Source organism: Trametes versicolor (assembly GCF_000271585.1).
Source record: "Trametes versicolor FP-101664 SS1 unplaced genomic scaffold TRAVEscaffold_5, whole genome shotgun sequence".
Taxonomy (NCBI): Eukaryota; Fungi; Basidiomycota; class Agaricomycetes; order Polyporales; family Polyporaceae; genus Trametes; species Trametes versicolor.
The window spans coordinates 277,491-295,926 of record NW_007360325.1 but is presented as its reverse complement, the minus strand read 5'-3'; the positions used below and the strand labels follow the sequence as shown (position 1 = coordinate 295,926).

Here is an 18,436-nt window from a genome sequence, read left to right as displayed (position 1 = left end):
GCCGCACCCGCACGCGGCAACGCGCCCCGCCACCCAGCCATCAATGCGCCCCGCCGCCCACCGCCGGCAACGCGCGTGAATATCGGTCCAGGAGGAGCCAATAAAGGTATATATTCTAATGTCCCAATTGGGGGTATGGTATCATGTATGCAACCCGCCTAAAGCGGCCGATTACACGTATCAGCGCATGTCAGGAAAACAGGCCTAAACGGGCTGTTGTGTCTAAGGGGAAGGGCAGCGCCTGTCCAGCGCCCGCTACATACGGGGGGGCGCTTGTATCTCTAGTAGAGATACGGGATGGATCGCGAACGTCTCTGATTAGAGAAGGGGATGGATACAGGTGCATCTCTAGTCAGAGATGTGGATGTATCCCCCTGCCAGCCTGAGGTGTAACAGCCTCGGTCACCATATAGCACATGAAGTACGTACCCTCAAGATTCGTGAGTAAGACCTCATAGCGCTCGATTGTGTAGTGCGAAAACGCGGACAACGTCAGTGATAGAGAGCTATCGGGGCGGGCGTCCTTGTCGGATGGATATGGCTTGCCAGTGCCGATCAACAGTTTCTGGGCAATCCAAGAAACACTGCCATCCGGCACCGTCGTAACAGAATAAGTGGGTGTAAAGGTAAACCCTGTTACTAGATGTCAGTACACCTACAAGGTAGTAGCGGGCAGGGATGGGCAGGGAGGGAGGACGTACAACGGATCCCAAGACATTTTTCGCTGGCCTCATACATGAACATGCCAACGATATCAGCAGCACGGGCGAGGCGTGCGGCCTCTCGCATCTGAACGCTGGCTAGAGTGTGGTAATGTTTTTCCCAATCAACCGGGAGAACATCCAGGCGCACGGTCTTTGCCAGGTAGGCACCCACAAAACGACTGGGCTCCGTGATCGTCATCTAGTATCGCCGCCACAGAGTGCCCAGAGTCAGCGGTCAGCTAGCAAACAGAGCGGAAGACAGCAGACATACTTGATGACAGTCCTTTCTGCGTCCGTGGGCCCACGGTTGCTCCGCAATCAGGGCCTCAATACTCTCCGTGTTCGGAGCCCAGCGTGAGCCAAACATCGTGCCGACACCCTCAAACCACTCCAGTCGAACGGTGTGAGAGACGTACGTCAGCGGCGCCTCAGGATGGGCATTCTGCGATGTCTGGGTTGGCTCTGAAGGTCGACCAGATCCGGACATGCCACGGGATATGGCTCCAAGTTGAGCGTCATTAATGGAAACCGGGGACGCGGCACCCGCCGATACTGACCGCCGCGGCGCAGTGGATCCTGAAATGAAGGCGACCAATCATTCAGGAGTCAACAGAAAGATACGGCAAGCTTTACACGAGCACCCGGAATGCATACCTTTGCCACCGCTGGCCCTATACCGCTTCGACAGGACAGTCCACATTCCGTCGGGAGTGCGACCGGCCGAAACCGCATGGGGGAGGGTGCCATCCTCACGAGCCAAACAGTAGAACCTGCGATGCTCGTAGAACGTAGCACGCACATACTTGGAACCTGGGAAGGCAAGTTTGAAGTACGGCTCTGGGTCCTTGTTGTGGTCGGCAAGTGTGCATGCATCGTCTACCAGAAAGGACATGCCTGCATGCATGTCGCAAGCGTAGCGTGGGGGGAAAGGGATAGCTTTGATGGGACGATGCAGACTGGAGGCGGCACTCGAAGTCTCGGAGACGGGGGCAGGGAGAGTAGAGGTAGTGGCGACAGGAGTGACCGAAGGAGGTACTGTCTGCTCGGGGAACACGATCTCCGCTGTTGCTGTGCTAGATTATGAGTGAATGTCCGGGCACCGAGCGACAAGTACTTACGTGCGGGGTCGTTTTCCACTTCTGCCATCAAAGAGGGAAGAGTTTGATTGATACACTCAGCCGCCGTAGCCTGGGCGCGCGGCGTGTGCGGTGACGCAGCAGAGGAAAACTTGCGAACCTTTGTGGGGGTCGCCGGAACTGAGACCGAGCGTCGCTTGAGAGGACCTCCGGTCACTGAATTGAGCTCTTCGGCGAGCTCACCACAGTCGTCGTCGTGGAGAGTAGTATGGCGGATAAGAACACGGCGGGTGCTAGCAGAGCCTGTCGGGAGAGCGATAGGAAGATCGAGGGGTTGGATAAACCACTCGCGTTCGAGCACGCTATATACCGCAACATGCTGCACATTTACTGACAAGAGCGTCTTGAGGCACGGGTGGTCTGCGATGACCAAGATATCCGCCTGAGGTGTCGATACTTGTAGCCTTTGCGGACGCAGGGGTGCAGTGTTTGTCGTTGACGGCTGATCGAGGGTTCAGTGTTAGTGTCGGGAGCTGGATGAGGGGGATAACACCGAACAGGAACGCACCGTGACCCACATCGTAATCTTCACAATGTTAGCCATCTTCGTATGTAACGCGCGGCCCTCGTCAACAAGTGCTGCACGCTCAGCGTTCTTCCGATGCACGGCAAGCCAAGGCTTCGCATAGTCTTCCGAGAGTGGGCGGGCATATGAGGGGACGGCGACTGACGAGGACGTCGATGATGCTGGGATGCTTGCAGCATGGGGGCGGTGGTCGTTGCTTGGGACTATGGATGGGCTGGACGTCTGAGCTGAGCGCTGTAGAACAAAGTTGGGCGGAGGATGTGATGGTGTTGTCGTAACAGGTGAAATTTCGCCATTGCGCGAGGGCCCAGCGGCAGCGGCAGCCTGCGAACCCGAGGGTCCAGCAGTACTAGTGCTAGACTGTGCTTCCATAGACTGATACAGAATGAGATCGCTGTAACATCGACGAGACACAGGACGTACCGCAGTCTCTAGAGCCGACAATCTGTGGGGCTTGCACTTCACCAGAGGACTGGTGGTGCGACAGCACGTCGCGCAAAGGGGAGGATTGCGCACGCAGGCTCTGTTCACGCGGCGGCGCTGATTCGTACGCCGTGCAACGCAATCGGTCCCCGTGCAGATCTGAGGATCTTGAGGGTGGGCAGAGGCGGCACTGCGGAGTGACTGATTGAGCGTGAACCGGACCTGTACGTCTTCGGGGATGTCCTCGAGAGGCGTTCGAGGTCCATGAAACACGAAATGCGGACAGGTAGAACACTATGCCCAGTGAATCAGAGCGTGAACGAGATTTATCATGCAGACATACCTTCTGGTACCAGCGGTTATAGTTGTGTATATCAGAACCTAATCCGCCGCACAGTTGTAATGCTCCGAGGGCACTGCCGCAGCGCGGGCATTCAGTCAGCAGCACGGGAGGTTGTAGCGGCGGTAACAGGTCTTGTAAGGATGGTGTTGAAGAGTTTGTCGCCATAGTATAAGGAGGGCAGGCTGGGAGAGGAACGAGTGGTTAGTAGATTAGCTTGAGGTAGTGAATGGACGGACTCGAGCGAAAGGTAATGTAATGAGATGAGAGGGATGCCCGCCGTCGTCCCAGATTTTATAGCAGCCTCAGAGGGGCCTTCGAGAGAATTCCACCGCGTTTCCCACTATCCAGATCGCTGGTAATGGTGTTACTCGTCGCATCCACAATTCCCGATACTGTTTGGGCACTGTAACCGAGACCCTGAACGGTAGTCGACGACTTGAGCCGGAGGTAGGACACATTTTAGGGAGGAATGTGAATTAGCCATGAGTTAAGTACATCCAGAATAGTAGAAGAAGACGACACTAAGAGTGTAGCGCGGCCGAGAGAGGCTCAGAGTAGAGCGCGACGAGGCGCGACGTTCAGTAAGTACAAACGTGAATATGATGGCGCAAGCGCGAGAGTGACGTAGTACCGCCACAGCGTGGCCCCCAAAACGGGACGAGGTCTAGACGTGCATGATGCGTGGAGTGTTTGCTCCCCTCACGTGGTCCGGGGATGCTGCCGGAATCCGGCGGACTGCCGCAGCCCCAGCGGGTCCAATACCTTGCGGCATCTAGACGGGAGTCGCGATCGCAGAGGAGGCGGGGTGGAACGTGGGCAGAGTGGGGAAGACAAAGCGGCAGCGGAATTGATTGGCACGTACGCGCGCGCCTGTCTTCCTGCGCTTCCGTATCCCCAACGCACAGTGCACTCGCCCTTCCCCGGAAAACTCCGCACCTAAGCGGACACCCCAATAAAAACCGGGCCCGTTCATTTGCTGTCCCCGCCCCTCCTTCCTCCTCCCCCGCCATAGACTCCCGTAGACGGCCCCGGTCTCATAGACGTCTGGTCCTCTTTTCTGTCCGTCCCCCTCAGGCCACATCCCGCAAAAATGTCGGCAAAGGCCCCGTCCGCAAGGACGACTATCGAGCAGAAGCCGTTCGTGATCCCGGACCTGACCGTCAAGGATCTTCTTTCGGCCATTCCGTGAGTACATGCAAGCCCTGTGTACCAGCCGGCAGAGCTGAATGTCCATGTCGGATAACAGGGCTCACTGCCACAAGCGCTCTGCGTTCCGGTCCTCGCTCTACGTGTAAGTCCTCAACGCGTTACCAGTCATGTCCCGGTTTCTTATCCCGTCATTTTGCTAGCTTCATGGACGTCGCGATCATCAGCGCCATCTACAAGGGGACCTACTTCCTCGACGCGCTTTTGACCCCTGAGCACATCGCCCTCCCGAACGCGGCCCTCTATCCCGCCGCGCGCTTCGTGCTCTGGGCGTTCTACACGTTCTTTGTCGGCCTCTTTGCCACTGGTCTGTGGGTCATCGCGCACGAGTGCGGCCACCAGGCATTCTCCGAGTCCAAGGCCGTCAACAACACCGTCGGATGGATCCTTCACTCCGCGTAAGTTCGCGTCTCCGCAGACATTCTGTGGTCATGACCGTGTCTGACATGTGATATTCGCTCGCGTCTCTCCTTTATGGATTCTTCGGACACGCTCCTATACAACGCATAGACTCGGAGTACCTTATCACGCGTGGCGCATCACCCATGGGAAGCACCATGCTTCTACTGGCCACATGACGCAGGACCAGGTCTTTGTACCCAAGACGCGCTCTCAGCTCGGCCTACCTGCCTTCGATCCCACCAAGGAGAATCTCGCTGGTTCCAGCGTCACGGAGGAGGTTAAGCAGGAGCTTTACGAGGCCCTCGGAGACTCCCCCATCGGTGCGATCTACGGCTCCCTTCGCTACCTTGTAAGTCTATGCTGTTCGATCGAGATAGTGTTTAGTGATTTAACTGCGGCACCGTCATAGATTGGTGGCTGGCCTGCGTATATCATTCTCAACGCGTCCGGACAGCAGAGGTACCCCAAGGGCACGAGCCGTACGTGTGCATCTCAATGAATGCTCGTAGTATATGCTCACCAGTCGTTGCAGACTTCAACGCGGAGTCTGTCATGTTCCGCCCTGATCAGCGCAGCCAGATTTTCATCTCCAACGTCGGAATCATGCTCTGGATGGCCGCTATCGGTTGGTCGATCTCTCAGTGGGGATTCTTCGAGGTTTTCCGCGTCTATCTGATTCCCTACCTCTGGTATGTGTTGCGGGTACGACCTCATGTAGCCTCTCCTGACGTTTTATATGCCACCAGGGTCAACCACTGGCTTGTCCTGATCACGTTCCTCCAGCATACCGACCCGATCCTGCCCCACTACCGCGCGTCTGAGTTCACGTTCCCCCGCGGCGCGCTCTCCACGCTCGACCGGAACCTGCTCGGTGACTGCGGCAGTGTGATGGGCTGGCTCGGTGCATTCGCGACGCACGGCATCTCGGAGACGCACGTCGCCCACCATGTCTCAAGCAAGATCCCCCACTACAACGCATGGGAGGCGTCCGACGCGCTCCGCGCCCTCCTCGCACGCAACGGGATCAAGCTCGAAGGCCGCCCCGGCGGCTGGGCGGAGGTCTACCGCGTGTTCAAGGCGTGCAAGTTCGTCGAGGACGAGGGCGACATCCTCTTCTACAAGAACGCGTACGGGCTCGCGGCGACGAAGCCCGCGTTCGTGGACAACACCGCGAGCGACTCTGGTATCGAGATCGTCGACAAGGACGCGTAGGCGGCCCGCACAGGCTCCTGCCACGTCCCTTATCGCACACCTCTTGTATGTATCAGTGTCTAGCGTCGTCGCGCTTTCCCGCACGTCATTCCCCCACAACACCCCCGTACAGTTTGGTATGCCCGTCAGGACCGTCTATTGCGCATATACACCACACATTCCTACGCCAGCATCCCCTTCCCTGCGGCCGCTCCATACCTATAGACAAAATCCAGTCTAGGCTGGGACTCTCCACCCCCACGTCGACGGTCGTATTTTCCAGCGGCGTCGCTGGTAACGACTCCATAGAGGAAGCTCCGTCGCGTTGGGCGTGGGGGCGCGTAGTGCTAGGGGCTTGTGTGCTTGTACCGCGTTCACGATGGATGTAGATGATCCTCGGGTCTTAGGTTAGGTTGGAGAAAGGCCATATAATGATCTCAAACGAGTCCCCCCGATGTGTGCGCTGTGTCCGAGATTTTAAATCATGAGCAATCCTAAATGTTGTGGGGAGGTATGAGAAGCGCTGAACACAGGGATATGGAATACGCGGGATGGTCGTTTCCGACGATGTTGAGTCGCTTAGGGTAAGCATAGGACGTCGTACCTGCATATTCAGAACATGACCAGCACAGTACCTTGTAAAATGATACCGGAGAAAGCACAAACCACGTCCACGAGATCACCGAGGAAAAAATCTGCATGCATGAGATACAGCGTACTGCCTAAGATTTTGGATGGCATGTAGCATACGGGGTGGTCGCTCGTGTCGGTCGCCGTGCGGGTCCGGACGAAGGGTAGAGGGGGCAGAGACAGTTCGTACAACACGGGGGGAGGACGTGCCCGGGCCCGCAGACCGTCGCGATCACCTAGCCAGTGGGTGGACGGCCAAGCATCTACTCCTCCTCTTCCTCCTCCTCCTCCTCTTCTTCCTCCTCGTCCTCCTCCTCCTCGCGCGCCGCCTCGACTACCGCGGTGGCGATACGGTCGAGATCACGCTGGCCGTCCTGGCTGATGCGGCGGCCTCCGTTGTCGGTCTGCTCGAGCACACCGATCTTCTCGAGCGACTGGCAGATCTTGCGCTGCACGGATGCGGAGCAGTCTGCGTGGTGCGAGGGGCGGTTGCCGCGGTTGTTGCGGCCGCCGTGGAGCTTCGTGAGCGCGCCAATGCCAACGTCTTTCCGGAGGTAAATGTGTCTTGCGATGGCCGCTGTGAAGGGAAAGGGCCGGTCAGAAATGGTCCTGAATTACACCGCCGGGGAAATACACGGACCTGCGCGGACGTAGTACCAATCGGCATCGTAGGGGGCGAGCTCCTTGAAGGGGCCGGTCTTGACAATGTCGACCCAGGTGGGAACCTCGAGCTTGCCCGAACGCTTAAGGTGGGATGCGTATGCAGAGATGAAGGCCTCCGCGCTGTTTAGAGTGTCCGCCCATAGTGAGTAGGCAGAATTTGGCCATAATTTCGAGACGACGCACCTGATGTCACGTACGCCCGGCATTTTGAGTCGAGGGAGAGAGCGAGATTACCTTGAGGGCGGGCGGGAGTGGGGCGGGCGCGTCGTTGGCGGCGGTATGTGAAGGCAGGAACGGCAAAATTGAGTTCAGAGCCAGCTGCCAGTTCTGTGCAGTTCTGCGCTTAGTCAGCTGCCATAACGGGACGGGCCCCGGCGCTCTTTCCTTCCTCCCCCCATGTGCGATGCCCCGAATGCCATCCGTTTTCGCCCTCCTTCGTCCTGGATCTGAGTCTTGAACATACCCCATGTTCTGCGGCGTGCTCCCGCGGAGGCTGCGCAGGGTGAACGGTGCACGGTCTCTCGGCTGTTTAGCGGCGACTGAGGACGGGCCTGGTGTCGTGAGTTACCAAATTAGCGCGCCCCAACTGCATGAGCGCGCACTACTTCCGACTTCGTCGTGGGCGACAACGACCACGATGTCCTCCATCTCGCCCCTTCGCCCTCTCGGCATGTCTCCCATCTATCGCATTCCGCCGGAACTCCTCATAGACATCTTCATCTCGTGTTCTGATGCCCCTTCTGACGACCTCGCACCGGTCGTCCTCGGCCAAGTATGTCGTTACTGGAGGGACGTAACTTACCTCTCTCCCCGCATCTGGCAGCGCATATATCTCTACGAGAACCACCCAATTGCGCTCTCGCACGACCAGGCACGATGGTGGATATACAAGTCGGACCCGCTTCCCTTCGACATCCGCGTCGAGGCACAGACGATCGACATGATCCTGCCATTGTTGTCCCCGGTCCTCTCGCAGATGCAGCGCTTGCGGAGGTGCGCCATCGCCGGAACACACGAGGAAGAGTTTGACTTCTCGAAGTACGACTTCGACCGCTCCCGAGACTGCCTCGTCGACGAGCTCACTATCCACGTCAAGGGTATCGCCGCCGTGGATACCCTCGGCCTGAACGCAGACTCCGATTCCACCGACGGCCGGCCTACCAACATCTTCCGCGTGCACGGCCCCCCCGATGAGCCACCGGAGCTTTCTATGCACCTCTCCGTGCCCACAATCCCGCTTGCGCGATTCATGAAGCCCATCCCTATCACCTCGCTATGCATCACCGAGATCTCGCTGGAGGTCATCACCGACGTCGTACGCATGCTCGACTTCCTTCGGTGCATGCCACTTCTCGAGACGCTTCACTTCTCGGGGTGGCCACAGGAGGCAGAGCCGATACTCCCGGGACTCCTCCATGCTGTGCGACTCCCAAACCTCCGGATCCTGCTGCTTCGGAGCACCTGCTCCGTCCGCGCCCTCCTCTCGCACATCGACGCGCCTGCGCTCGAGGAGCTCTACCTCGAGCACACGAACGTCGACTTCGAGCTCCGCACGGACCCGTACATCACGCAGCAGGCGACGCCCGAGGAGGGCGAGAGCGACGACGAGGCACACGACTTCTCCCAGTCGCCCTACAGCGACCACGCGACGGGCATGGGCCTGCGCGCGCTGCTCCGCCGGAGCCGCCCGCCGCTGCAGGTGCTGCACATGGACTACGCGGACATGCGCACGAAGGACTTCCGTTGGTGCTTCGACCGCCTCGACCGCCTGCGCGAGTTCCGCATCGTCGGCTCGGACATGTCCGACCGCGTCGTCGGCATGCTCGCGCCCTTCCGCCGCCGGTGGCTCGCGTTTGGGCTTGCGAACCTCAAGGAGGCGGACGACCCGCGCGGCTCGTGGGCGGTGCGCCTGCCGAGCCTCACGAAACTCACGATCTGGCACTGCCAGCGGGTCTCTGGGGATGCGCTTGTGCAAGCGCTGCAGGAGCGTGTCAGATTAACGGATTGGGCGGCGGAGGAGGGGCGCGGGGAGACGATGGAGAGCGTGGCTATTGTAGGGTGCTCCGAGTTCCTCCAGCAGCACGGACAACAGCTCGAGGGCACTTTGGGCGAACGGCTACGAGCCGTTTGAGGTTTCCTGTTGAGTAGATCATTTGGGCTCGGCTTTTTATTTGTGCTCTGTATACTAGTCTTCTGAAATCTCGTGCTCGGATTCTCCTCCATAACTGGTGTCCTACTGTATCCTTTATGTGTAATTTACTTTGTATATGTACGTGACCCAGCGGGACTACGGATGTGATTACTAGGACTACGCAGCTTGCGTAGAAGTCTATCTGAATCATTATGTTGCGGCGTCTGTATCCACGTTCGCAAGAACACGGCTTCGGCTTTGGTGGATCTAACATGTTTCATTATGAGGGGCACATGCATATGGAGAGAGTGCGAGATCTAGAGTACAGTACAGAGTCGTAGACAAGGAGATGGATGCCAGTGATAGTGCGGAGCCGGAGAGATACATGAAAAAGCGATACATAGCTGATACACCACGACACACGTCCGTCTCGAACGTCCCACAGACAAGTCGGCGCACAGCGCTCAGCCAGAGCACATGAGGCACGCCTCCTTGTTCTCGATCGAACACATCAGCTTCGCCTGCTCAAGCTCGCGGTCCCGCTGGCGCTGGAGGGCTGCAGCGAACTCGGGGTCGGCTTCAGCGGCCTTCTGCGTGCGCTCGTCCAGGGAGAGGGCGGCGGTCGCATTCGCCAGAGCATCACCGTTGACAGTCGCGGCAGGTGAAGGGGAGAGGGGCTCTGAGGCGGCGATGCCGTTCGTGATGGGAGTGCTCAGCGAAGGCGTGATTGGCTCCTCCTTGATCTGAACGTCGTCGACAGCGCGCTTGGGTGTCGAAGGAGTGACCAGTGCAGCAGTCGCAGGAAGGACACCGTTGACGCCGTTGACCTTCGGCTTCTTCGCGGCGTTCTTGAGGAACGAGCTGTCGACGGTGAACTTGATCGCCTGCGCAGCGGGGCGCGTGCGGAGGTAGTACATGCCAGTCTTGAGACCCTTCTTCCAGCCGTAGAAGTGCATGCTCGTCAGCTGCCCCGTTGTAGGGGACTGCAGGTGGACGTTGAGCGACTGGGACTGGCAGATGAACGCTCCGCGGTCCGCTGCAAGGTCGAGGACCTTCTTCTGCGAGATCTCCCAAACGGTCTTGTAGATGGCCTTGACGTCGTCGGGGATGATGTCGATGGTTTGGATGGAGCCGTTGTTTGCGATGATCATGTTCTTCATGTCGTCGTTCCAGAGGCCAAGCTCGACCAGCTCGCGGAGAAGCCACGGGCATACGACCTGGAACTCTCCCGCGAGTACACGACGCGTGTAGATGTTGCTAAATGATTCTTTAGAGACGCGCCGAAACGCAAAGTTCAACAAAGCTTACCTCGTGTAAGGCTCGAAGCACTCATTGTTGCCCAAGATCTGACTCGTCGAAGCGGTGGGCATCGGAGCGACAAGCAGCGAATTCCGGAGACCGTGCTGCGCAACCTTCGCCTTAAGGCTCGTCCAATCCCAGAGGTCCGTAGGAGTGATCCCCCAGAGGTCGTACTGGAGCTTGCCCTCGGACGCGGGGCTGCCCTGGTACGTCTCATAGGTCCCGAATTGCTGCGCCATCTCGCAGCTGGCCTCGACGGCTGCATGGTAGATGGTCTCGAAGATCTGCTGGTTGAGCTTGCGCGCCTCAACGCCGTCGAAGGGCATCCGAAGCGCCATGAAAGCGTCTGCCAACCCTTGCACACCAACACCGATGGGACGGTGGCGCATGTTGGAACGCTGGGCCTCGGGGATAGGATAGTGGTTGACGTCGATGATGCGGTTCAAGTTGAAAGCGACAACCTTCGTTACGTCGTGCAACTTCTGGAAGTTGTACTTGCCGTTCTCGATGAACGAAGGGAGAGCGATGGAAGCCAAGTTGCAAACGGCAGTCTCATCTGGAGACGAGTACTCCACGATCTCCGTGCAGAGGTTAGATGACTTGATGGTACCGAGGTTCTGCTGGTTCGACTTGGCTGCGAGCGACATTAGATGATGCGCAGTATTCATCCTCGAGCGGCTTACCGTTGCAAGCGTCCTTGTAGAGCATGAAGGGACCGCCAGTCTCGATCTGGGCCTCCAGGATTGCGTACCAGAGCTTCTGAGCTTCGATGGTCTTCTTTGCGCGACCCTCACGCTCGTATTGCTCGTATAGCCTCTCGAACTCCTCTCCCCATACCTCGTGCAGGCCCGGAGCCTCACTCGGGCAGAACAACGACCACTTGCCACCGCTCTCAACGCGCTTCATGCTGTGAGACATGTCAGAACGAATATTTGATATAAATTCGAAGCGTCACTCACAAAAGATCGGGTATCCAGAGCGCATAGAACAGATCGCGAGCACGGACTTCCTCCTTGCCGTGGTTTTTGCGGAGATCAATGAACTCGAACACATCGGCGTGCCAGGGCTCAAGGTAGATGGCGAATGCCCCGGGCCGCTTGTTACCTCCCTGATCGACGTAACGAGCCGTCGCGTCGTATACACGGAGCATAGGGACAATCCCGTTCGAGTAGCCGTTGGTACCAGCAATGTAAGAACTATAGCAAGATGAGCATGCGAAGAGCTTGATAGAAGGTGAGAGCTTACCCCGTGGCCCGGATGTTGTGAATGTTGATACCGATTCCACCAGCGGTCTTGCTGATGTTCGCACAGTCCTTGAGCGTCGAGTAGATGCCCTCAATGGAATCATCCTTCATCGACACCAGGAAGCATGAGCTCAGTTGGGGGTTGGGGGTACCGGCGTTGAACAAAGTCGGCGAAGCATGGGTGAAGTACCGCTCAGACATCAAGTGGTAGGTCTCGATGGCGCGGTCGATGTCAGCACCATGAATGCCGACAGCCACACGCATGATCAGGTGCTGTGGTCGCTCAGCCACGCGTCCATTGATCTTGAGGAGGTATGAACGCTCGAGGGTTTTGAAACCGAAGCTACAGCACGCCAAAGTCAAACAGAGTTCACGCACGGTCAGCGAGCGAAACCCACAAGTTGTAGCTGAAATCCCGATCATAGATGATGGCGGAATCAAGGACTTCGGCGTTCTTCTGAACAATCTCGTAAATCTCCTTAGAGATCATGCCTGCGGCCCGGCCGTTCTTCGGGTTTACTATGCAACATGTTAAGAATGGACATGACAAAGAACACAAGGTCGGCGTACCATAGTTGTACAAGTCACTGATGACTGCCGAGAAACTCTTCTTGGTCTCCTTGTGAAGATTTGATACAGCGATACGGGCAGCGAGAATAGCGTAGTCGGGGTGCTTTGTCGTGAGGTATGCAGCAGTCTCCGCTGCCAGGTTCTGTATCGAACAGTTTGAGAAATCGCCAAGAGCAGAAACAGGATCACACTCACATCGAGCTCCACGGTTGTCACTCCGGGGTACACACCCGCGATAACCTTCTGCGTAATGCTACAATACCGTCAACACGACGAAGAGGAAACGCTGACTGCTCTACATACCCGACAGGATCGACGTGATCCTTGTCAAGACCGTAGCATAGCTTGGCTATCCTTGCCGTGATCTACGACATGTGAGACCTCGCGTTGGAGAACGCGTGTTGGGGGACGTACCTTGTCAAACTGGACACGCTCCTTGCGTCTACGGGGAGTCGGATCATGAGTATCGCGTAATAAGACGCGTCGCGACGCGTAATTAACGCGACTTACCCGTCTGCGAGAGGGAGGGGCTGAGGTCAACTTCGACGCGTCCGAACATGGCCGAAAGAGTGCTCACCTCGCTTGAAAACGAATGATGCCATCCCTGTGATCGTGTGGAGGAATAGAGTGGCTGAGAAGGGGAGGGGGGAAGCGGAGGAGGTGGTGGTACGCGGAGAAGAGAGGGCGAGACGCGACGCGAGCCTCTTATAATTACGGGCGGCGTGTATCAGCTGCTGACAAAGCTCACGCGACGGTTTTTCAACGGACGCGTTGTTTATGCCTGTATTTTACGCGTCGCGTCATTAGCCACGCGTCTTATCGTTCCATAATCCTCCCCGAAACCCCTCCCCGCACTCCGCCATCCGCACCAACGCCTCTGCGTCCGCCTCGCTCTGCCCAAACCACAATGCCAAGCCAGCAGTTCATCGTGCACCCCGCCGATCTCCCTTATGTGCCCACTATCATGCGCGCGCCCTCGCCCTCGAGCACCATCGGGACAGACTATGGCCCGGACGAGACGGATCTCGCGGACTCCGAGCTGTCTGAGCGAGAGTTCGTCCGCAAGTGCGAGGGGATGGCAGGAATCAACAGGCCACGGCCCGAGGAAGATGAGGCCAATAGGGACCCTCTTCTCCATCCCCGCCCGCTACGCCAAAAGCTCACGCCTCAGGAGGAGAGCTGTACGTCCACATATAGATCTCTATGTACAGTGATTAGGCTAATCACATAACATGGTCAGTCATGTTTCAGCATGTCATGGACAACCTTCGAGCCGCCGTCAAGAAGCTGGAAGAGGAGGAGCTCTTTGAGCAGACCGCAGTCAAAGACGCCGGGGTCGCCCTGGATGACCCCACACCGTCGAGCGACGACCTGGGCGAGATCATGCGGAGTCTCATGGACCTAAACTCGACGGCGCTACCGAGACACTCGACGGCGACCACGACCATCCTGAACAGCACACGATTTACGGATAGATCGGAGACCGTCACCCCGCAATTTGGCGGCGCCACCGCGGCCGCTCTAGCGTCCATACGGAATGCGAGCGCAGGCTCTAGCACGACACCTACCATGCGGTGGCCTCCCAGACAATGATCAGGTTGTGCGGGACATTTTGTAGCCTTGTGTTTGTTGTTGGAATAACATGTTGTAGCCTTATAATATACCGCTAGTACTTCAGAACGATTCCCGAACCTCACGCTGCCTCACGCTGATCGCTGACGCGAATGTACAAATGTGCCGCTGTTCCGTACCTTGCTTATACACTCGATCGCAGCTACTGACCAAGCCCGGACATACGGATAGTACTTATGTCAGATTTGATCACGCGTGCACTATGATGCGCAGTGTGGACTCGCATAAAGTTGTATAGGTTACATTGGGTGATAGTGATACTCGTACAGCTCTGATAGATGGTACAATCGGAAAGAATGAGCTCCTTACAAGTCGTATGCGATGCGAGCACCGGCCCATGCATACGGGTAGTTGTGCTGGTAATAGTTGCGCAGCGTGCGCCTCTCCGCGAGGCGAGGGATGGTGGTGTACGATCCACCGATCTATAGACAGCGTAAGTGACGGTAAGAAACGAACTGGAATAGAACACTTACGACAACCTGATGGTGGTTATCGAAGAAGTCCGTCGAGTATCTGTGCACAAAGTGTTCAGCTACTAATCCAATATAGAGTTGCAATAAACGTACCCGGGATATAACTTGGAGGGAACAAAGCCGTCGTATCTTTCAAGCACGGTCGACGTCCACTCCCACACGCCCCCGTTGTGACCCCTACCATCATCCTTGGGGCCTCCCGACGTAGCGCTACACAATGCATACGTCAGTCACGACATCAGAAAGGACTGACGCGCAAAACTTACGGAACGGGGTGCCAGTTCCTGAACCCGATGTTGGCACCACCCTCATAGCCGCAAGCAAACTTGTCGTAGAACAGTCTGAGCTCCGGCTCGGTCGGGATACGACCGCCCTTAACGCTCGCATAGGTCGACAGGTTGTCGAAGGACGTAATAAGGGGCCAATTCCTCGCGATCTTGAGCGGTACGGGGCCGTACAACGTCCGCACCTGTCACTTATGAGTAAACTTCGACGTCGGTCGGCGATGGGAGGAATGGACTTACAAAGACCCCTCCGTCGATCTCGACCCAGCTCTTCGGGAACTGCACCTTAGGCATGTCCTTTCCCTCGCGCATGTAGAAGTCGTAGAACTGCCCGTTCGTGACTGGGCGCCACTCGATCTTGAACTTGCCGACCTGGACCTTCCGCTCGGGATGCTCGTTGTCCCAGCCAAATGAATGGCCCAGTACGTCCGTTGAGTCATCATCGGCCTCGTCGTCGTCGTGGCCAAGAGTGATCTCTGCCGGCCCAAGCGTGACAGCATCAGTCGCAGGCTCCGGATGGGCGTTCCACGACTCTCCGAGCACATCCCAAACGGGCGCGACGAAGCCCGTGGGCGGGATAGTCCCTGTGCCCGCTCGCTGCAGGAGCATATAGAGGAGCGTCTGCACCAATGTAAGGCAACGTGTATCATTGAAGAACTGAAGACGCACCTCGGCATGGAATGCTTCGTGCTCGAGTGTCATGAAGAGCACTCGGGCAATCTTGCGCGTCAGGGTAATCTTGCCTGAATCAATGTCCCGGTACAGCTGCATGACGCGTTCGCGGACACGAGATTGGAACTGCATGATGCTAGACAGAGACGGCCAGTCTTCATCCTTTTGGGGTACCTCGGAGTGCGGCTGTACCAGCAGATGATTAGCAGAGGACCATAAGTGAGGTCGGCCAAACATACATGACATTGTGTGGGGTCGTCGACGATAGGATCTATACCACGCTGTGAACGATAAGTGAACAAATGATCTCGAGCGTGCAGAGTAAGATGGCAATTACTTCGAAGATATACTGCAAAGTCAAAGTCAGCACGAGCGTTGTCGCACATAACAACCAACTGCGCGTACCTTGAACTCGATGGGTTCGGTATCTGATTCCTTCAGCAATCGCGCCAGGTGGATTGACAGGAACGTAGGTATATGGCCGCAGTAGAACAGGCAAATATGGCGGAGGTCAATGGGCTTCTGGAACAGCATCGACGGAGGGATCATCTCGCGCGTGATGAAGTCCCATGCTGCCCACATGTGCTGCCACTCCTCGACAGTGGGGAGGGAGAATGGAGAGCGCATGATAGAGTTCTCTACCGGCGCCTTCAGGAGCGGAAACGAGAACTTCGGACGCTCGAGGAGCCACAGCGAATACTGCGAGGCGCTATCGGTCCATCGGTGGACCGGGCGGAGACCCGCCTCCGTGAAGAGCGAGTATGCGTCGCGCTCAGAGAACTATAATATTCGTCATAGTCGTCAGAAGAGCACGTATGAAGGTAGCGCGACGTCATAGGCAAACCTTGCGGGAGACTTCGACGCGGACAAGCTCATCCTTCACGAACGGGAAGTTTGCCTGCGTAGTGGGGTCAACTACGGTGTGGTCGCATGTTGATCTGTAGTATGCCTCGTGACGACCTACAGCGCGGCAAAGTTAGCACCGGCCAGCCACGAACAGTCACGGGCACACTGACGCAGTTCCTCGTTGTACCGGCCGACGTATTCCCACTTGTCCTGCTCGAACAAGTGTTCATCGCCCAGAGCCCTGCCCGCACAGAGCAATCCGTTCATAATAAAGCTGCGCGTGACGCCCTTGGGGTCGTCGTACGCGAGCTGGATCTTCTTTGGGTCATTGTCGTGGTCCAGACCGATCAGGAGCGTATCGCCCGAGCCCGGGCGCAGCGGTAGAGACTTCAAGAACGCCGTGTCCTCTCCGCGTGTGAAATTGCCGAGCGAGGAGCCAAGGAACATGATATGCAGAGGGTGGTGCGCCCCAGGCGTCGACGGCGGCGTCGCCTCTGTGCCCTCAGAGCGGCTCCTGGAAGAGCCCGAATCCGGGGATGCATCGCGCCTAACGCGCGCGACGGAGTATTTCTCAATCACCGCAGTGTCGAGATTCGTGAGCGCATTTCGACCCTCGAGCCCGCCTTCGGCGATGAACTTGAGTCCGTCGTCGTAAGTGCCGCAGAGGCCGCTTGCAGATACTTTGCCCTTCATTTCGGTACCGATATCTGACTTGCTGAGTTCGTCAAGTGTACGTTCCAGTTCGCGCTTCTCGAGGTCGAGGGCGTAGTAGCTGATAGGGGGCACGGCGGAGGCGTTTGGTACGTGTCGCGAGAGAGCCCTCAGGATGTGAGATGTCTTCCGTAGTGCGCTGCGAACACTGGTCAGATGGCTGCCCCATTTTATACGGAGGTGGCTAGTCAAAGGGGGGCGGTACGGAAGCGATAAGACCTATCGTCGCCACACGTGACAAATCATTACGTCTGGGTTGTTGCCCAGGGTGTGGGAGAGGAAGGACAAGTCGCAGAGGAAGGCTACGCGAGATCGGGGCTTCAGATAGACTCCGAGCGCAGATCCTCTTAAGGGTATAGTGGTTTGCGCTTCACGAACGCGTCCGCTACGCGCGACGCGTTGAGGTAAAAGCCAAACTCACCCGGCACCCAGTTCGACCACGACCTCCTCCAGGGGACCACCATCTGAGACCGATGCAGCGTGCATGACCTTGACGATGTCGTCCGCCTTGTTCTTGAGGATCTCTTCCTCTGCCGAGAAGAGGTAGTATTCTGGCGCATCGGTGGTGATCTCGTCGTAGAGACGGAGACCGTGTTCATCGTAGAGCAGCATGGTGGGGAGCCATTTCTGTCCGACAGGTAGCGAGAGGCCGGCGACGATGTCGTCGCGAACAGAGTGGTCGGCTTCGGAAAGAGGGGCCTCAGTGCGGGCGCGGAGGTCAAGGATGTTGACGGCAGGAGCAGCGTTGTTTGCCATTTGGGAGTGCGAGCGAGCAGAGCGGGAACGATGTGGTCGGTGTAAGGAAGCGCATCCTGCAGCGGGTTGTATATATACGGCGGCGCACCCGCAGTGGCGGAGGAGGTGGAGGCCGGGCGCGGAGGGACGATGGGCAGCGTCAGCTTAGGTAAGCGACGCCTTCGTTCCTGCTTACCGTAAACGCTCTGAACGTGTCCGGACCTCCTCCACCGTCTAACCTAGCGATCATCACTTGACCATCTCCCGCAGTTCGTTTGGGGAAGTGCCGCTCGTCGAAGGCCCGCCCGGCTTCGCGAACGACAAGGCATAGTACCCATGGAGCCTCTCCTGGGCCGCTCGACCTGCGGAGAAGAGAACCTGCGATGCATTGCCGTCTGGAAGACTCTGCGATGACGACAGGGGCGAGGACTGCAAAGGGATCGCCCCGAGTGGTCACCAATGACTCTTGTGATGGGCATGGTCTTGGACATCGATTCACCCGCAAGTTCCAGACGCTGAGGGCGGCCTCCTCCTCGGGCGGTACCCACCCATTGGAGACTACACGTTTCCCAGACGAACGTGTGGCCCCCTGCGAGAATAGATCACTCGTGTTCT

At 57.5% G+C, this 18,436-nt stretch overlaps 7 protein-coding genes across 7 annotated transcripts; 3 read left to right on the top strand and 4 right to left on the bottom strand.

The window, feature by feature from the left end:
• Positions 1-348: 348 nt before the first annotated feature.
• Positions 349-2,384, bottom strand: TRAVEDRAFT_46451 (uncharacterized protein; the record flags this gene model as incomplete). The annotated part of the gene is made up of 7 exons (XM_008039141.1): positions 349-374; positions 430-633; positions 702-903; positions 976-1,280; positions 1,359-1,772; positions 1,823-2,282; positions 2,349-2,384. 7 exons carry the CDS (start codon positions 2,382-2,384, stop codon positions 349-351), a joined length of 1,647 nt encoding a protein of 548 aa, XP_008037332.1.
• A 1,737-nt stretch (positions 2,385-4,121) lies between these two features.
• On the top strand, positions 4,122-6,331 carry TRAVEDRAFT_28463 (delta12-fatty acid desaturase). Its single transcript, XM_008039021.1, has 7 exons — positions 4,122-4,317; positions 4,379-4,423; positions 4,482-4,736; positions 4,849-5,089; positions 5,150-5,219; positions 5,273-5,429; positions 5,487-6,331. Exons 1-7 carry the CDS (start codon positions 4,223-4,225, stop codon positions 5,950-5,952), a joined length of 1,329 nt encoding a protein of 442 aa, XP_008037212.1. The 5' UTR covers positions 4,122-4,222; the 3' UTR covers positions 5,953-6,331.
• Positions 6,332-6,621: 290 nt separating this feature from the next.
• On the bottom strand, positions 6,622-7,511 carry TRAVEDRAFT_147007 (40S ribosomal protein S19). Its single transcript, XM_008039434.1, has 3 exons — positions 7,408-7,511; positions 7,202-7,344; positions 6,622-7,138 (listed from the first exon to the last, which is right to left on the bottom strand). Exons 1-3 carry the CDS (start codon positions 7,428-7,430, stop codon positions 6,825-6,827), a joined length of 480 nt encoding a protein of 159 aa, XP_008037625.1. The 5' UTR covers positions 7,431-7,511; the 3' UTR covers positions 6,622-6,824.
• Positions 7,512-7,894: 383 nt separating this feature from the next.
• On the top strand, positions 7,895-9,355 carry TRAVEDRAFT_122810 (uncharacterized protein; the record flags this gene model as incomplete). Its single annotated transcript, XM_008039433.1, has 1 exon — positions 7,895-9,355. The coding sequence occupies one exon, from the start codon at positions 7,895-7,897 to the stop codon at positions 9,353-9,355; it is 1,461 nt and encodes a 486-aa protein (XP_008037624.1).
• A 261-nt stretch (positions 9,356-9,616) lies between these two features.
• TRAVEDRAFT_28460 (uncharacterized protein) lies at positions 9,617-13,127 on the bottom strand. The gene is made up of 11 exons (XM_008039020.1): positions 13,038-13,127; positions 12,883-12,912; positions 12,772-12,833; positions 12,664-12,721; positions 12,469-12,610; positions 12,297-12,417; positions 11,900-12,241; positions 11,614-11,850; positions 11,338-11,561; positions 10,664-11,288; positions 9,617-10,612 (listed from the first exon to the last, which is right to left on the bottom strand). Exons 1-11 carry the CDS (start codon positions 13,068-13,070, stop codon positions 9,820-9,822), a joined length of 2,667 nt encoding a protein of 888 aa, XP_008037211.1. The 5' UTR covers positions 13,071-13,127; the 3' UTR covers positions 9,617-9,819.
• Positions 13,128-13,322: 195 nt separating this feature from the next.
• Positions 13,323-14,133, top strand: TRAVEDRAFT_166382 (uncharacterized protein). Its single transcript, XM_008039432.1, has 2 exons — positions 13,323-13,649; positions 13,709-14,133. Exons 1-2 carry the CDS (start codon positions 13,376-13,378, stop codon positions 14,059-14,061), a joined length of 627 nt encoding a protein of 208 aa, XP_008037623.1. The 5' UTR covers positions 13,323-13,375; the 3' UTR covers positions 14,062-14,133.
• A 186-nt stretch (positions 14,134-14,319) lies between these two features.
• TRAVEDRAFT_64341 (DUF323 domain-containing protein) lies at positions 14,320-17,872 on the bottom strand. Its single transcript, XM_008039431.1, has 12 exons — positions 17,508-17,872; positions 16,546-17,225; positions 16,374-16,489; positions 15,935-16,309; positions 15,867-15,878; positions 15,769-15,810; positions 15,527-15,715; positions 15,098-15,478; positions 14,840-15,042; positions 14,667-14,783; positions 14,574-14,613; positions 14,320-14,522 (listed from the first exon to the last, which is right to left on the bottom strand). Exons 1-12 carry the CDS (start codon positions 17,840-17,842, stop codon positions 14,406-14,408), a joined length of 2,607 nt encoding a protein of 868 aa, XP_008037622.1. The 5' UTR covers positions 17,843-17,872; the 3' UTR covers positions 14,320-14,405.
• Positions 17,873-18,436: the final 564 nt, after the last annotated feature.

Bases quoted from the DNA above. Each gene is read 5' to 3' on its own strand.
- TRAVEDRAFT_147007 (XM_008039434.1), bottom strand. From the start codon at position 7,430: ATGCCGGGCGTACGTGACATCAG. The intron at 7,345-7,407 runs GTGCGTCGTCTC...CACTCTAAACAG, and splicing joins CCGGGCGTACGTGACATCAG to CGCGGAGGCCTTCATCTCTG. The intron at 7,139-7,201 runs GTCCGTGTATTT...TTCCCTTCACAG, and splicing joins TTGGTACTACGTCCGCGCAG to CGGCCATCGCAAGACACATT.
- TRAVEDRAFT_28463 (XM_008039021.1), top strand. From the start codon at position 4,223: ATGTCGGCAAAGGCCCCGTCCGCAAGGACGACTATCGAGCAGAAGCCG. The intron at 4,318-4,378 runs GTGAGTACATGC...GTCGGATAACAG, and splicing joins GATCTTCTTTCGGCCATTCC to GGCTCACTGCCACAAGCGCT. The intron at 5,430-5,486 runs GTATGTGTTGCG...ATATGCCACCAG, and splicing joins TATCTGATTCCCTACCTCTG to GGTCAACCACTGGCTTGTCC.
- TRAVEDRAFT_166382 (XM_008039432.1), top strand. From the start codon at position 13,376: ATGCCAAGCCAGCAGTTCATCGTGCACCCCGCCGATCTCCCTTATGTG. The intron at 13,650-13,708 runs GTACGTCCACAT...TAACATGGTCAG, and splicing joins CACGCCTCAGGAGGAGAGCT to TCATGTTTCAGCATGTCATG.
- TRAVEDRAFT_64341 (XM_008039431.1), bottom strand. From the start codon at position 17,842: ATGGCAAACAACGCTGCTCCTGCCGTCAACATCCTTGACCTCCGCGCC. The intron at 15,716-15,768 runs GTATGTTTGGCC...CTGCTGGTACAG, and splicing joins ACGACCCCACACAATGTCAT to CCGCACTCCGAGGTACCCCA. The intron at 14,784-14,839 runs GTAAGTTTTGCG...TGCATTGTGTAG, and splicing joins AGGAACTGGCACCCCGTTCC to CGCTACGTCGGGAGGCCCCA.
- TRAVEDRAFT_28460 (XM_008039020.1), bottom strand. From the start codon at position 13,070: ATGGCATCATTCGTTTTCAAGCGAGGTGAGCAC. The intron at 12,834-12,882 runs GTACGTCCCCCA...CACATGTCGTAG, and splicing joins AGCGTGTCCAGTTTGACAAG to ATCACGGCAAGGATAGCCAA. The intron at 10,613-10,663 runs GTAAGCTTTGTT...AGAATCATTTAG, and splicing joins TGCTTCGAGCCTTACACGAG to CAACATCTACACGCGTCGTG.